This window comes from Moschus berezovskii, chromosome X (genome assembly GCF_049115385.1).
Source record: "Moschus berezovskii isolate FMDL1 chromosome X, NW_MosBer_1.0, whole genome shotgun sequence".
Classification (NCBI taxonomy): domain Eukaryota; kingdom Metazoa; phylum Chordata; class Mammalia; order Artiodactyla; family Moschidae; genus Moschus; species Moschus berezovskii.
In genome coordinates, this window is record NC_142488.1 from 91,603,152 (window position 1) to 91,621,459 (window position 18,308).

At 42.1% G+C, this 18,308-nt stretch overlaps 1 protein-coding gene across 1 annotated transcript; it reads left to right on the forward strand.

Moving 5' to 3' along the window:
* Nucleotides 1-852: 852 nt before the first annotated feature.
* On the forward strand, nucleotides 853-15,040 carry XKRX (XK related X-linked). Its single transcript, XM_055437868.2, has 3 exons — nucleotides 853-2,337; nucleotides 6,557-6,825; nucleotides 13,201-15,040. Exons 1-3 carry the CDS (start codon nucleotides 2,003-2,005, stop codon nucleotides 13,944-13,946), a joined length of 1,350 nt encoding a protein of 449 aa, XP_055293843.1. The 5' UTR covers nucleotides 853-2,002; the 3' UTR covers nucleotides 13,947-15,040.
* The last annotated feature ends 3,268 nt before the right edge of the window (nucleotides 15,041-18,308 follow it).

An 18,308-nucleotide genomic window follows, 5' to 3' on the forward strand; every position in this document is an offset into this window, starting at 1 on the left:
TGGAAAGTCCCAACTCCTCAACCCTATGTGTGACATGTTCTCTGATACTGTTGACCCACCTTGTGAAACAGAAAGGAGGCAAGATCAGTCTCAAAAGGCAACAACCTTGGAGAAGCTCATCTGTGTCTGGATCAACCCTGGAGGAAAGAGGCAGCAATCACAGGAATGTTGAAAAAGGACCACCACAGCCAGACTAAGCCTTTCCCCAGGCCATCCTTTTGGTGACTGTGACTTGGCCACTCCTCACCTAGATTCTTTTTACTGACTTCCTGCAGCAAAAGGAGATTGGCAAGGGTCTGATATAGTTGTATTATTACCAAGAGGCAGATGGTTTCTCTTTTCCCCTGGAGTTTATAATTATGCAAATGAAGGTACAAAAACAAAAGCTCAGCTAGGTGGGGGAGGATTGCTGTCAAGAATCTAGGCAATTCTCAGAGCTCTTTGAGACACCCCTCTGTTTTTACTAACAGCTCACTTGGCTCCTTTCCAGTCTATTTAAAATTTGGCACCTCTTCAGAACCTTCCAACCAAAGACCTGAAAGTTCATTCTAAAGTTCCTACCGTGGTCTCATTTTTCAAGTGGAGAAATCAAGGCATATATTATGGGTCGGTGGGCTGACCTTGAGTCTTGACAACCCCTCTTTTTCTTTCTCCCTTCTGCTACACACAGCCTCACTTGGAAAGGAAACTCTATGGCCCGATTGCCTCCCACGTCTGTCCCCCACCCAACCGTAACAAAATCTGGAGGGCAATAGGACCTAGGGAGATTCAACCCTGAGGCCGAGAGAGACACACCTGCTTAACCGCGTGGGTTGAGCGAGTGTGGGAGCGAGCTAGTTAGGGAGGGAGGGGTGGAAGTGGGCGTCTCCTGCTCTGGGGCAACAGGAAAGCCGTAGCCCTCCTCCAGGATTCGGGGGTCGTGATAAGAAATCCTTCTAAAGATTGGCCCAAGCCCCCTTTCGTTGTGCCTCTACGCACCGAGCATCCTTCATCTGCCCGCCCTGGAAGTCGCAGACTGGTTTTGTTTGGTTCCAGCTGTCTCTCCCATTGCTCACCCCCGCCCTCTGTGTGCCTTAGTTCCTGAAGCCACCGACCTCTCACAGCTGGGGCTGCGGGCCGGCAGGACCCCGGCAGCAGACGGCGCCCAAGAGTTTGGTGACATTTGTCCGGCCGGGTTGGCACCCCGCACGTCGTATTTTTTGCTAGCAAAGTTTCTCGGTGGAAAAGAAGCCCCTCCAGTTTTCTCTGGATCCTGTAGCGGACGCGCACGCCACTTGGCTCCCCGGTGACTGCGCTTGGGGATGGGGCTGTGACTCTGCTCCTGCCCCTGGTCGGGCTGCCTTGGGCGCGGGGCTTGGGGAATCCGGGAAGCCGACGTGAGAACCTTTGACTAAGCGCGGGTCCGGAGAGAGTGCCGGCGAGCTGACGGCCGCGGCTTAGCAATAGCTAGGTACCGGGGCACTGAACTGAATCCCGAAGGGACGTTCAAGCTGCAACCCCCACTTACGCCCTGGCTCAGTTCTCGGCCGATTTGGGAGAGCACACTGGTCAGGGCTCCTCGAGAGCAGCTGCTGAGTGTGGGTGCCCCCGACAGACCGGCCTGCCCCGCTGCCTAGAGGGCTGTGAAAGGCGGAACCGCCACCGAAACAGCAGTTCCCATGGCTCCTTACACGACTGGAATTGGTCTCCTGACTGGGCGCTAAGATGTTTGCTTTTGCCGTGTCCAAATTCCACAGCACGTGTGTTGACGATTGGAATCCCGGCCTAATCAAGAGTCAAGTTCAAAGTGGTACTCCTGGATCCTTCATCTCAGACTCCAACAAGTCTAATTTGAGACTAGAAGAGAGGAATCTCCTGCTCTAACTAGTAGATCTCCATTCTGGAATTGGACTTGACAGCTCTCCGCACCAATACTTGGACTGCAGCTGTTGCACGTTCTTTGGGGGGTGGGGAGGGTCGGTAGTGCTCTGAAAACCAGACCACAACAGTTGGAACCTCAACAATGGACCAAGTTTTTGAAATTCCCGAAGAACCAAACGTGGAGCCGGTATCCTCTCTTGAGGAAGATGTCATCCGTGGGGCCAACCCCCGATTTACCTTTCCATTTGGCATCCTCTTCTCCACCTTTTTGTACTGTGGGGAGGCAGCATCTGCCTTGTATATGGTTAGAATCTACCGGAAGAATAGTGAAACCTACTGGATGACATACACCTTTTCTTTCTTTATGTTTTCATCCATCATGGTCCAGTTGACCCTCATTTTTGTCCACAGAGACCTGGCCAAAGACAAGCCACTATCATTGTTTATGCATCTAATTCTCTTGGGACCTGTTATCAGGTGAGCAACTTTTCCATCTTTTCCCTCCTCCTCTACCCCTTCCCCCCATTGTGCCGAGAAGGATGAATTTAATATTTTTTTAAGACTGCTACTGTGCCTCTAATTGAATTGATCCTTCTATTCCCTCCCACTCTTGACTTCCCTGCCTACCATCCACAAAGTCTTATCTTCAGTCTTAAGTGCCATCACAATGAACGTGTGGCATGTACCTGTGTTCCAAAACCATGTTTGGTACCATTAATAAGACTTCATCTGACAATGTTTGCTATCTGAATTTGAGACCAATTGATGTGATCACTTTGTGAACACGGGCCATAGCTTTGGAGTATGTTATTTTGACCCTGCCTTTTAGACGCTCTTTAAATTGGGTGGAAGTTCCTTACCCTCTCCATCCCATCTCACATTCAGTTTCTTTACCCTGAGCTGCTTGGGCTGCTGTGACTGCTATTTTCAAATTTTCTGGAGTTATTTGCCATCTGGGAAATATTTTAAGCCATTTGTGCTCATCTGGTACCCCAACCCCTTGTAGTTTGTTTTTCCTGGCAGTTTATTGGTCCCCTGTTTATCCCTTTGTATCTTTCTGCAATAAAGGTACACGGTTAGAAGGGGCAAAGGAAGACAGTCTATCTGGATGCTGTAGCACAATATAATAATATTGAGTCTTTCCATTCCGACTGCTTTGAAAGGATAAGAATGTGCCTTGTCCTAAGGGGGGCAGGCATCTGCACCAGAAGTCTCATCTGGATGCTATGGGATTTTCAAGATAGAGAGATGTTACAAAATTTATGAGGTCAGTAGGAAAGAATGGACCAAGTTTATCTTGATTGCAAGAGAGGCAGAAGCCTGCAGTCAGCTGAGGAATATGGGTCATAGTGTTGATGTTGTAATTGTGATTGGGGAGGTGTTTCATCATCAGAGACATAAACAGTCTGAAACTGGCTAAGGATAGAACTCTACTCTTTAAAGAAAAATTTTTATCAACATATTTAAACGGGGAGGAATTGATATGCTCCATCAGTGAAAATCTGAGACATCAATAGAAACAGTGGCCTGGAATTCAGGAGACCTGGAATCTAGTGGGCTCCCCTCACCCACTCTGTCATTGACTAGTTATGTAGCCTTGGTGAAATCCCTGAAGATGCCTTGAGCCTCAGTTCCTTCATCTGTAAAATAAATGACTTGGGCTAGATCATGGGTCTCAAACTCAAACACTTAACAGGGGCCAGGCAAGTATCATAAATGAGCAAGGCAAGACAAGTATAAGAAAAACAGTAGCTTCAGGTGTGATGATAAATAAAAATGAAGTTTCATTGTTAAAGAAATGATGGAGAGTAGTGAGTCCTGTGGCAATCTGGAGTCCACAAGATAAGCCTAAATGAGGCCACTGCTCCACAGCTCCAGTTCGTTGTTTTCTTGTGGGAATTCAGACCCATTATCGCCAAGGCCCCAACTTTTCAGGAGAAGCACTCAAGACAGGAATTTGTGGGAAATAGAATGACTTAATATTTTGACAACTGATTTTGGTAATTAAATAAAAACACTGTCTGAGCCAAACAAGCCACAACTGTTCCTCAGATGTGACTCAGCTGGCCTATGCAAGCTCTGGACTAGGTAATCTAAAGGTCCTTTCCAGTTCTAAATCTTTGAAGTTAAACTGTGAAAGGAAGACCTCATCTTGAACTTTGAATCAAGATGTCATTTAGAGATGTCATCAGAGGAGCAAGGAAACCATTCTTCTCTCCCTTTTCAAATGCAATCTATTGAATTAAAAGATCAAGTGCTCTTTTTAAAAAATTATATCAATTGGAGGATAATTACTTTACAATATTGTGATGGTCTCTTGCCATACATCAACATGAATCAGCCATAGGCATACATTTGTCCCCTCCCTCCTGAAGATGCAAATTTCAGTAAGCACTACCCCAGCTCCCCATTTCAACTTCTCTCTTTGCTTTGCAGCCTCTCAAGCCATCTTTGATTTGGACCATCCATAATTTCGAGTACTCTGTTTCATTTTTATCATTTAACTTCGACTAGATATGATTGGAAAGCATGTATAATCTCAGTCAGCTAACACTACAGCCAGGAAAAATAATTAAAAGTTCATAGATCATATCCTTGATAATGCTTATTTTCAAGGCAAATTACTTTTTTAGGTATGTAGGAACTTGATTAGTGCTATTAGGCACATGAAGGTGTTTGGAGGGCCTGGCTTTCTTATATGAAATGCAAAGATACCCCTGGAAGCGAAAATGTATTCTCATGTTGTGCCATTTATAAGCAAGGCAAACATGCTTATGTAAACCAGTAAATAAATAGCCTTAAGAATAGAAGCAGGAACAGGATTCTTCATGCAACCGCCCCCCTCCCCAATATTTTATTCAGCAATAACATTGATGGGCTTGGGTTAAAATCTAAAATCTTTTGTTGGAAGTGCACATATGCATTTTTCCTGAATCAGAGGAGAAAGTTGCTTTTTTTTCTTCTTCTCTGTTTTCTCCTTCCATCTTTTTCTCTCCTGGATTTCAGTTTTCCTTACAGTGTGGATGTTTCAAGCTACATGCTTCAAGCTGGCACTGTGTCAAAGGGATCCTGTGGATAAATGATATAAATGAACTTATTTACAAAGCAGAAACAGAGTCGTAGGCTTAGAAAACAAATTTATGGTTACCAAAGGGGAAAGGTGAAGGGGAGGGATAAATTTGGAGTTTGGGATTGACATACATACTGCTATTTTTTAAATAGATAACTGGGATTTCACTGGTGGTCCAGTGGCTAAGACTCTGCTCCCAATGCAGGGGGCCTAGGTTAGATCCCGAGTTGGGGAACTAGCTCCTACATACTACAAATAAGACCTGGTGAAGCCTAATAACTAAATAAATATTTTTTTTGAAAACAGATAACCAACAGAGTCTTACTGTATAGCACAGGGAACTCTGTTCAATATTTCATAATAACCTAAATAAGAAAAGAATTTGAAAAAGGATACATGTATATGTAGAACTGAATCACTTTGCTGTACACCTGAAACTAACATAACATTGTAAATCAACTATAGTCCAATGTAAAATAAACATTTTTAAGAAAAGAGAAATCCTGTGGAGAATGGCAGCTGGCCAGTGCCTTTTCCTATTAGGAGCCAGAGGTCTAGAGAGCATATAAATTTCTGAACTTGTCTTTGGTCTCTTTTTCTGTTAAATTTCATTGCCATTGTCATCTTCTCCTCCCATCACTTCTCACTCTGTATTCTTTGCTTCCTTCTTACTCTTTTATTTACTCAGCAAATATTTGTCAAATGCCCACTATGTGATAAGGGCAGTGGGTGAGATAAATACAGCCCTTAGCCTGTCAGGAAAGACAACTTAAATTTTGACACAACTGTTCCAACTTATCATAAGAAATAGTCCACAGTTTACATTCATTTCTGCATGTGTGTGGGGGGGTGGATTCCAAATCAAAGAAAATTTTCCTCTTTTGTAGAGAAAGAATGAAGTTTAAAAGGCTGTTGTTCCCTAACAGGTCAAGAAGCCCCTAGAACAAGCTTTAAAGAGGTCTTTTGAGATTCCCTAGATATATAGTACATTGGGTTCTGAGTTGCCAAGTCTTTTTAAGTACCTTTGTTGCTAAATGGCTTTCCTGTGTATCTTTTAAATTATTTAAAATTTTTTAATTGGAGTATAGTTGATTTATAAGCATCCTTGTGTATCAGGGTTTTTTCCCTGATCCCCTCCAAGACTTTTTGGCTGATACAGTTATACTTGTGGGCTTTGTCTTGAAAAAGCAGAGCTCAAAAGACCTGATTATGAAGCTGAAAGGTTTGAATAACCAACATTTTTCCTCAGGAACTTAAGGTGTTATGAAAATCAGAGCCTTTTGGAACCTTCATCATTTTCTCTCAACACATTATTAATGTTTTTGTATTCAAGTCATTTTTCTGTCATAGGCTTATTCTTAAGGAGACAAAGCAATTTCTAAGTCTTCAAATACTTCTGAATTGGTATTCTTAGGTTGGTCTATGACCGAATGAACACAAAAGATTTAGACTCAAGTGATTTGTAGAAGGCATGACCAACTGTTTGACTCATGAAAATTGAGTAGAACAGGAGTGAAAGAATGGCAAAAAGTAGCACAATCTTCCTGAGTTATTTATCACCCCTCACCACCAATTTCTTTCCTAGGACAGCTTTAGTTAAGTTCCCATAATGCTTTGCTTCTGCAGATGTTTGGAGGCCATGATTAAGTACCTTACACTGTGGAAGAAAGAGGGGCAGGAGGAGCCCTATGTCAGCCTCACCCGAAAGAAGATGCTAATAAATGGCGAGGAGGTGCTGATAGAATGGGAGGTGGGCCACTCCATCCGGACCCTGGCTATGCACCGCAATGCCTACAAACGTATGTCACAGATTCAAGCCTTCCTGGGCTCAGTGCCCCAGCTGACCTATCAGCTCTATGTGACTCTGATCTCTGCAGAGGTCCCCCTGGGTAGAGGTGAGTGGGGTCAGGCGAGGGGTGGGTTCCACTGAAATCAAGGGTCTTAGAAATCTAGACCGGAACTGTCCAATATACTGGCCACCAGCTTCCTGTGACTATTTAAATTAAAAATGTACTTCCTCAGTCATACTAGCCACATTTCAAGTACTCAGCAGCTATGTATACCTCGTGATTACTGTATTGGTATTACAGAACTTTCTGTTGGACAGCACCAATAGTCAGCTTGCAGAGCCAGATATCTCAGGCCTGCCAGATTTCTTAAACCTGGGTAAGGTATTTAGACTAAAAACGCCATAGATAAACCGTCTCTGGGCCCAGAAGAAGTGAGTAATACCAGCAACCAATAGGACATTTTTCCTACCCACAGTATTTACATTGTATTGAGGGTGTTTGGTTGGTTGGTATAGGGATGGCTGCCTTTTAATAAGAGTTTCCCTAATATTCTGATCATGAGAAAACATAATCACTGGGTGAAAGCTCCTTTTATAACTTACATTCCATACTCAGACCTAAGTCAGTTAATACAGGAATCTGCATTTTTTTGGAAGTACCCTGATTGATTCTGATCAGCCACTTTTGGGAATCACTGATTGAATCACTCCTTCCTTCCATCTCTAATGGGGAGAAAGAAACGGGGTATGGATTGAATACTGGTGCGAGTCAGGCCTGGCCCCAGTGCTGACCCTCTCTGTGTTCTTTAGAAGAAGTTACCAAAGAGGTCACTGTCTTAATCTCCCATTTGTAAAAGAGGGATCCTGGGATGAGTAAGCCTCTAGCAGAGGATGAAGTGTGAGTCAGTGTTTTCAAAAGTTGAGATAAAGTACTGTTAATGACTTTTAACAGCCTGAGATTAGCTTCATCTACTTGAGCCTGAGCTGGTACAGCTGTGGGTACAGCTTTGGACCATTTCTTTATTATTACGTGTTGACCCTGCTTCACAAAGCCCCATGTTTCAAATAAGTGTAGGGACGAAATGTGTCCTCTTTTTTCTCTGCTAAGAATTGTTCATGAAGTTCTGCTGGTCTTGAAGCTTTTTGCGTACCTAGAATTGACAGTAGTTGGGGTGAAAAATCTCTGGAAATGATTCCTCCTGAGAATTTTGAGGGTAATTAAATCACTTAATTAAAATATTATGCATTATAAAAGTAATACATGCACAGAATGAATGGCCTGCAGGTAATTGTATATGCACAGACTATTTCTACAAAGATACGCGAGAAACAATTTAGGGAGTGAAAATGAGCAGTCACCTGGCTTTTATCTTTTGCTTTATACCCTTTTATATGTTTTGAATTTCTTTTCACCATGATCATGTATTACTATTTTTGTTCCTTATTTTTTTTAATTATAAAAATCAGACATGATTATGGTAAAGATTCAAAGCTGTACAGAATATATATAAAGTAGGAGAGGTTAATCTCATTTCCCAAAGGTAATCTGTTTACTATTTAATGTATATCCTTCCAGACTTCTTTTTACTGTGTAAATATAAGCATATATACAATGTAAATATGTGTGTTTTTACCCTGGTGGCTCAGATGGTAAAGAATATACCTGCAATGCAGGAGATGTGGGTTCAATCCCTGGGTCAGGAAGATCTCCTGGAGAAGGAAATGGCAATCCACTCCAATATCCTTGCCTGGGAAACCCCACAGACAGAGGAGCCTGGCAGGCTACAGTCCATGGGATCACAAAGAGTCAGACACGACTGAGCACATGACCCATATATGTTTGCCCAAAAAGGGCTGTATTAAACATCCTTTTCAGCAACATGTTTTTTCAAAAGTATACCAATGTTTCTTCAATAGTTAATTATATATACATATATAATAATTATATATGCATATATTATAATATTGATAAATATACTATATATTTCTTTTATATGAATTGGACCATTCTTTCTTACTTCCCCAATCTTCTGTTGGTAGGATTAAAGTTTATTTATAATTTTTCCATGCAAAGTTTTTCTCTGATTACAGACTATGCGCCTTTGAACTTCTTTATTTAAAGTGTCTGTGTACTGGAATGAGACTCTGTAGAATAACTTCTTAGCAGTAGAATTGCTGGGAGAAAAGATATGCATGTTTAGAATTTCATCAGTACTGCCAAAAGGTTGCATGAATTTGTATTCCCAAGTGTATGAATGTGCCTGTTTCTTCATATCTTAAGCTAAATACTTGTATAATTATAAGATAATTGTTTTAATGATTTGCTTTATGAGTGAAGCTGAACATCATTTCATGTTTGGACATTCTGTTCTTATCTATATATGGTACTCACCTTTTCTCGTGTGATGTTTGTTTTTTCCTTATTCATTTGGATGAACTATTCACTTATTCTACCTTTCCCAGCTGTGGATAAGTGTGTATGTATACATTTTTCCTTATTCATTTGGATGAGCTATTCATTTATTCTGCCTTTCCCAGCTGTGGATAAGTGTGTATGTATACATTTGTATAATTTTCTGTATGTGTGCGCATACACACGTTTTACATATGTCATATATGTAAGAGATATGTAGCACACTATATGTAAGGGACAATATGCTTGGAGTATTTTCTGGCATTTTGAAGTATTAAATTTTTATGTATTCAAATTCTTTATTGCTTTTAGGTCTTGTGCCTTTCTTACAAAGGTCTTTCACAGCTCATATCTGATAGAACAGTTTAGCCTGATCTTCCAAACAGAATGAATTTTCAGTTTGTCAAGTCCCCCACCAGAACACAAAACAAAGCAAAACAATAACAATGAAAGAAAAAACATTTTATTGAGAATGTGATTGGGATTGCACTCAATTATTTAGGTTATTTTGGAGGGAGTTTACATGTTTTGCAGGATCAGTCAATTTCATGTTAGAAGATAACTGAACTCTCCATTTCATTTAATATTTAGAAATGACTTTATTGAGGTATGAATGACAAAAACCTCTACCTATTTAATGTGTACAACTTGATGAGTTTGGAGATAAATATACTTCCATGAAACATCACTACTCTCTATGCCATAAATATGTAAGAACTCTAGCAGAAAATTACAGTCAATCCTGGGTATCTGCAGGGGTTTGTTTCAGGGACCCCCTATGGATACCAAAATCTGCAAATGCTCAAATCTCTTATATAAAATGGTGTAATTTTTGCATATGACCTGTGTACATCCTCCCATATACTTTACATCATCTCTAGGTTGCTTATAATACCTAATACCATGTAAATGCTATGTAAATAGTTGCCAGTGAATGGTAAATTCAAGTTCGGCTTTTTGGAACTTACTGGAATATTTTCCTGAGTATTTTCCATCCATGTTTGGTTGAATTTGTGGTTGCAGAGGGCCAACTATATACAACTTGACTGAGGTACATTTCATTAAATATTTTTAAATATACTTCAGTAAAATTGTATCATTTTCTTCTTATAGGTCTTACACATTTTTGTGAGGCCTGTGTCTAGGTGTTCTATCAGTTTTTAAATCACCTAATTTCCTAAGTGTCAGGGTAGTGCCTATGTAAATTAAATGCATCTCCTGCACTTTAGGAAATAGAGAATGGTGATGAGGATGATAGGGGCTAGCAGATAGAGTTTACTATGTTCCGGGGATTTCTCTAATGTAATTATTTCATTTAAATCTTCACAGCACTGCTATCAGATACTTGTTATTATCCACATCTTACAAATGAGAAAACAGAGGTACTGAGAAGTTAAACAAATTCCCCAAGGTTCCATAACTAATGGGTGGCAAAAAGGATTGGCATCTAGGACATCCACCTTTAGAACCTATATTTCTAATTATGAAGTGACAATGTTAGTCACTCAGTCATGTCTGACTCTTTGCGACCCCATGGACTATAACCCTCCAGGTTCCTCTGTCCATGTGACTCTCCAGGCAAGAATACTGGAGAGGGTTGACATTTCCTCCTCCAGGGGAAATTCCCAACCCAGGGATCAAACCTGGGTCTCCTGCACTGCAGGCAGAGTCTTTACCACCTGAGCCACCAGGGAAGCCAACTATATCACTATGCAAAGGTTGTAGGGGAAGCTTTCTGCAAGGCCTTATTTTCAATTCTTCGCTGATTTCTCCTGTTAAAAACTTTCTGACGATACCCTCTCTTAAGGTTTTGTAAGCTATGTTTTGATTTCACTTTTCCTCATTTTCACCCACCCTCCTATCTGCTTTGGGAGGCCATCTGTATCAGCATAGATGAGCAAATTCACCAGCAGCATTATGATCTCTATGGCATGTGTCTATTTGTAGGGAGACAGATGGAAGGTATTAATTGGAAGTATCAAGCTTTCTGCCTTTTGTTACACTGCTATCAAAAAATGAGTTCTAAGTTAAGGGAAAGCATCACCACACTTGGCCAGCTATACTAATCTGCCCTGATGTTCCAAACTCCATAAGGAACATCAACTCTTGAGGATGACACTGAGTGTGGTTTATACAGCTCAGAGTTTATCAAATAATCATTTTGTACTCCTTTAACTCATACAATGTTATATGTCAATTATATCCCAATACAGCTAGAAAAAAAATTATAAATAATAAAAATAAAGCTAAGAGGAGACACTTTGAGTCTCCCATTCCAGTACTTGAGACCACAACCCTGTACTTAGAGCTGGAAAAGATCTTGGAAACAAAGCTGTGCTTCTTTTTGGCTTTCCATGGGAAGGTCTTTACTTCTCTTGCAGATTAGATTGACATTTCAATGGCTGTAATTCCCTGAATCCAGTGTTTTTATGAGAACAGAAAGCTCCAGTGTTTCTTTTGGATGAGTACACTTGGGCTTCTCATTCTCCTTGAGAGCGCTAGATCTTTCTTAGTGACCAGTATCCTCTGATATAAAGGAAGGAAGAAAAAGAAAGGATCACTGGAGTTGAGACTCAGGAGAGCAAGTTAGGGAGCATACTGATCCTTCAGTGATATGGATGTTATGGGCTGCTGCTGCTAAGTCGCTTCAGTCATGTCCGACTCTGTGCGACTCCATAGACGGCAGCCCACCAGGCTACCCCGTCCCTGGGATTCTCCAGGCAAGAACACTGGAGTGGGTTGCCATTTCCTTCTCCAACGCATGAAAGTGAAAAGTGAAAGTGAAGTCGCTCAGTCGTGTCTGACTCTTAGCGACCCATGGACTGCAGCCTACCAGGCTCCTCTGTCCATGGGATTTTCCGGGCAAGAGTACTGGAGTGGGCTGCCATTGCCTTCTCCGTGTTATGGGCTAGGAAATGTTTTTTGTTTTTTTTTTTAATTTTTAAACCACTCTGCCAGAAATTTGGGGATTCCTAAAGTTTGCCACACCATTGATGTGATAAACTGGCATTGCTGGTGATTAATACAAGCAACTATAGAATATCTCAGTGACCTAGGAGACTGAGGCATGTAGATATTCAGTGATTTGCACAAGCTTCCGCACTGCTGAACCAAGGACTTTTAATCGTAGGTATTTTACTCTGCCTCTCCAAATTCAGGATTCTTCGTTAATTCCACAGATATTTGTCGAGCACCTACTATACTCCAGGCAGTGTGCTAGGTTCTGGTGATACAGCAGTGAACAAAATAGACATGACCCTTTCTGCCCTCTTGGAATTTCCAGGATCTATTTTATATTCTAGAAACACACACAAACAAGATTACTTCCTTGAAGAAGATATTCCTCAAAGCAGGGACTTCTATAACCAAAGGCATTCTCTCTGAGTCTCCTAAGACAGGATTTTTTTTCAGATAGAGTTCTCTCTGCCTCCAGCATTGTTTTCTCAGGTTTCATCAGGTGGATGCTGCTTCTTCCTTTGTATGTACTCTTCTTGTGTTAGTGACCTCTCAGTGCTAGTTCTGAAAGTGTCAGTTGTGTCCGACTCTTCTATGACCCCAGGGGCTGTAGCTCTCCAGGCTCCTCTGTCCATGGAATTCTCCAGGCAAGAATACTGGAGTGGGTTGCCATTTCCTCCTCCAGGGGATCTTCCCAGCCCAGGGATTGAACCCACACTTCCTGTGTCTCCTGCATGGCAGGCAGATTCTTTACGATCTGAGTCACCAGGGAAGCCTTCAATGCTTGTTCTGAGACTCATTTTTAAAAAACATTTATTTTGTATGTTTATATGATTATTACATGTTCATTTCTTATCTCATGGGAAATTTAGAAACTAGAGAAATGTAGAAAAACAAAAACTGCTACAGTCCTTATCACACAAAAATAACTAGTTTATTTCCATTTTTCTCTGTGAATGCTCCTGGTTTACACAGCTGTGTTCATTCATAGGTTTTTCTCTTAACTTAAGCCCTCAAGTCTTACCTATGGTCTCTCTGATCTCTGGGTCAGAGTACAAAGTTCATCAACATTGACTGCCTATTTTGTCTGTTTTCTTTTCTTCTTTCTTACAGCAGTGCTCATAGTCTTTTCCCTGATATCTGTCACCTATGGGGCTACCCTCTGCAACATGTTGGCTATCCAGATCAAGTATGATGAATACAAGATTCGCCTTGGGCCACTAGAAGTCCTGTGCATCACCATTTGGCGGACGTTGGAGATCACCTCCCGCCTCGTGATTCTCGTGCTCTTTTCAGCCACCTTGAAGTTGAAAGCTGTGCCATTCTTACTGCTGAACTTCCTCATCATCCTCTTTGAGCCTTGGGTGAAGTTCTGGAGGAGTGGTGCCCAGATGCCCAATAACATTGAGAAAAATTTCAGCCGAGTGGGCACCCTGGTGGTGTTGATTTCCGTTACTGTCCTCTACGCTGGCATCAACTTCTCTTGCTGGTCAGCTTTGCAGTTGAAGTTAGCAGATAGGGACCTTGTTGAGAAAGGTCAGAACTGGGGACACATGGGCCTGCACTATAGTGTGAGACTGATAGAGAATGTAATCATGGTCTTGGTTTTTAAGTTCTTTGGAGTGAAAGTGTTACTGAATTACTGTCATTCCTTGATTGCCTTGCAGCTCATTATTGCTTATCTGATTTCCATTGGCTTCATGCTCCTGTTCTTCCAGTACCTGCATCCGTTGCGCTCACTCTTCACCCACAACGTAGTGGACTACCTCCACTGTGTATGCTCCCATCGACACCCTCAGGGCAGGGTTGAAAACTCAGAGCCATCTGCTGATGCTGAAGCAAGGCAAAGCATTGTCTGATTCTATCTTTCAGATATTTGGGGATGGGTTGTGGGATGCCAAGACCAACTGTAGACTTGAAGGAGATGATGAGGCTCTTGGGTGAATATCCACCAGGATATTTTTTTGAGTTTTCTGGTAAGCCTATCAGAAGAAAGCACAGCCCCCAAGTAGATTTTATTTCCTTAAGATTGACTGCTATGTTTGAACACCAAGGTAACTACTACATATCTGGGAGGGTCAGAGATGTCATTCATATTCCATCCACCCTAGTCAGCTGTCTGGCTGCCCTGTGAGATAACTTACATCCATGCACCTAAGGCTCTCTGTGACCTTTAAGCTCTGCTCATTCCCTTGAGCATTACTGAGCTTTCTGTGGACTGAACTGAATGACTCAGAAATCCCACCAGAATATATCCTGACTGAACAGGGGGTGTGACTGCTTACCAGCTATGGGTACTGCCCAGGAAACAGTTTGACTAATGTGGAACCTGTAACTGTGAATGCGGCTGGAGTCTTTCAATTCCAATGAGAAACAGTGATTAAGAGGTAAACCCCCACTATTGAAAGAGCTGTCCCACAAATGAGTTAGCTCTCCATTAGGACTTTACTAGTGATCATTCATCAGGGATCTTTTTATTTTTTCCAGCAGCCCTTCAAAGACACACTATGGGGAGGGAGTTCAGAGTAGGATTCATTCAAAGCATAAAGCAGCATGACTCTATCTCAGGGACCTGCATGAGCCTCCAGTGTGCTGAGTGGAGTGGTTGAGTCAAAGCTCTTACTTCTTGCCTCTTTATCAAGGATTCCCTCCAACCTGGCTTTGTTGTGCTCTTTGACCAACACTGATGTAGATCTCAGACAAGCTGAACTATAATTGAAAATGTTTCTAATGTGTGGAAGAAATGAAAATTGCTTTGTGTCTCCTACTTTCCTGAGTATTTTGTTGATTCATTTTTTTTTCAGAGAACAAGAGAGGTAATAATACCTAGGACATCACCTTTATGTTGTTTGGGGTTGGGAGAGTGGCTAACACCCCAAGGTGGAGTGAAGGCTGAGGAGGAAAACCAGATCACATTAAATCATCATCAGTACTGCTTTCTGCCCACAAGATTTTATTTTCTAATAAGGAGCATGTGCTTATCAACCATCTGCTCATTCCTACACCCCCAGTGGAGGAATGCAGATCTCCATTCCTTATGTATCTTAATGTTTATATCTCATATGAGTTGGATTGGGACGATCCACTGGAGAAGGGATAGGCTACTCTCTCCAGTTTTCTTGGCTTTCACTGGTGGCTCAGCTGGTAAAGAATCCGCCTGCTATGCAAGAGACCTGGGTTCATTCCCTGGGTTGGGAAGATCCCCTGGAGAAGGGAATGGGCTACCTAGTCCAGTATCCTGGCCTGGAGAATTCCATGGACTGTATAATCCATGGGGTCGCAAAGAGTTGGACATGACTGAGTAACTTTCACTCATATGAGTTGGGTATTTTGATGAGAAAGTCAGCTGGATGCCTCTAAAGTCACCAAGGACATTAGGATTCTATGGCCACTGACTATTGGGACTGAGTATCCTAGCATTTACCTAACTAATGCTTGCCCCTCACAGACCAAGAAAGTAAGACGAACTCCTAGTAGTATGAATCAGTTGTGCCCACCACAATGCTGTGAGGAATTGTGAACAATCTAACCTAAGACTCCTCATTCTCATCCAGTCTTACTCTTGGGATCTTGGTAAGAATTTATCTTTTGCCATTTCTCCTCCTCTTATCTAATGTTGGAAGAACTCCCTCTGCTAAGCAACAGGGCGTGAGCCAGAATTGTCCTATTTCCTGACATGTCTCGTGTGGTTTTGCCATCTTCAACCACTGTTTGGGGCTGAAAGGATTGGATACTTAGTTTGGGGAAGAGTAAAGTGACTTGCTTTTGAGAAGTGGAGATTTCCTCTTTCAACATAACTCCCTCATTCCTCATCCTCATCTTTCATGACGGAGATGTAGGTGGTTGTCATAAAAAACACACACCACTGTCCTCTGATTGTTATTCAAGGTAAATTTGAAAGAAATAACCTACCAAATCTCCGGAAGAACACACTGCCTCTTTGGAATTCAAGCAATAATTTCTCCCTAGTGGTTAATGTACCTTCCATTATTTAAGAGCAAGAGGAGTGTGGAGCTATAATTTGGTCCAGAAAAGCCATGTGAGTCAGCTACTTAAGGATCAGGTGCTATGAGAACATAGAGACACACAGTTAACCCAGGCAAGCCAATTGGAGCTGAAATGGAGATACAGAGGGTAGAAAAATGTGGCTCATGCCAGACTAGACCTATTTTCCTGCATGTAACCTTTCCATCCTCAGTGACTTAATATGCCAGGAATGCAGAGAGTTTAGGGTGAAGATTGCGGAGCAAGTTCCACTTGAAAAACCAGCTGCTATGTTTTCCACGGAGAAGAGACACCAGTGATACATTGCACAAATGAACCTTCAGAACCTCCTATAGGTGGTGGCCTTTCTGTTCCATGGCAATCTTACAGATGCACGGGAGATGCATTGTGGAATATAGCAGAGCAGAGGAGTGTGCTCCTTTCCATCTGCAAACACTTCTTTGATTACTCTCTTTTTACCTTCTGAAATCTTAAAGCAACACAGGGTACTTTAAAATTTTCTTTTTAATTGAAGGATAATTGCTTTACAATATTGGGCTCTGTGACAACATAGAGGGGTGGGAGGTGGGAGGGAGGTTCAACACAGGGTATTTTGTAGGGGCAAGTCTGAGTGGGAGAGGAGGCAGAGATGGGGCCTGCAAATGGACCTTGGGAAAGGAGTACAGAATTACAAAGTGCGGGGGGAAATGCTAGACCATTGTAGCAACAACTATTCTTATGTCATTGAAAATTCAGTAGGCTAAGTATGGACAAATGAACATATTAAGGAAATGTATTATGATAAATAATAGTTGTCAATTTTAAAGACTATGGGCATAGAACCATGAGGCACCGTGGGAGAGTTAAATGCTAGCTGATATAAGCACTTACTAAATGTCTGGCATGTTGCTTTATATGCATTATTTCACTCAGTCCTCAAAAACAGCTCTTTTGAGGGTAAGTACTGTGATTCTGCATTTTACAGATGAAGATTCTAAGGCATAGAAAAGTGAAGTGACCTGCCTGAGGTCACAGGTAGTGTCAGAACCAGGATTCAGCCTTGGGCACCCAGGCCCCAGACCTTATACTCTTGATTATGATGTAAACTTCTAAGTCCTCTTAGGTCCTTTGTGAAATTATTTTAATGTGTTAGTAGTTTCAAGAATAGTTTATGGGCTGTGGCTGGGTTTATATCAAGCATGCTTTTTCACAAATACTCCTTATCAAGGGGCACCACTCAATTCACTCTAGAGAAGGGTCAAGTCCTGAAAAGCCTAGGAGGAAAACCAAGGATGTGTTCACATGCACTTGTAGGCTGGAAACTGAGAGGGTTGGGAAGTGGGGTTGGGCGGGGAGGGGAAGGATGGTGAAGAGAATCATTTCCTTTCTAGTTTCAGGATTTTGACTCCTTACGTTCTTAGACACACACCTTCCACATCCTGGTTGTGGAAGTAAAACTGAGGGAGCAATTCCAGTCAGGTTTGTATGACCACTTCCTCCAGAAATAACCAATCAGAGCAGGGGCATGCTGAAGCCCATTCTCTTATACTTTTCTCTGGCTGACACTGCCTTACTGCTGTTGAGAAGCTGACCCCCAGAGCATGCTAGAGGATGGGGACACTACAGAATAACACCCCTCCAGGAGCTGTCATAGCTCTGAGAGTCTAGGTCAGCCTTGAATGCTCTTTCAGCTAGCCCTCCTCATGCCTGCACTTTACAAGGCCATAAGCTTTACAGAACTGATTACTACTTCCTGGGATAGGGTGAGGTGGACGGCTGTAGGGTTGGGTACTCCCCCAAACAGTCCATCTAAATCCACGAGGCTCTGTCTCTGACAAATCTTTTAGTACAAAATCAGTTGACTCTGGACCCTCCAAAATATTTCCCAAGAGTGGAGATCCTCCTTCTCTGAAGTTTTTGCTTTTGGGCTTTATTACTGTTGGGAGTCGGGGATATTGAGTTATATCCTTTGAACTGAGAAGGAACTTTAAGACCGAAAAATGAAGCAGACAACTCCATGAAGTACAATTATGAAGTTTATTGTGGGCATAGGCAGGATCTGGTGGACAATGATCCAGGGATATTCACAGCTGCACTCTGTGCCCCTGAAAGGGGTATGGGGGAGTTGAAAAGGGATCAAAGCTAAAAACAGAATCTGGCTACCAAGGGAGACACACATTTGCACCAATGGGAACCAGGGTTCTTTCCTCCCCCATCCAAAGAGTCTCATTATCATT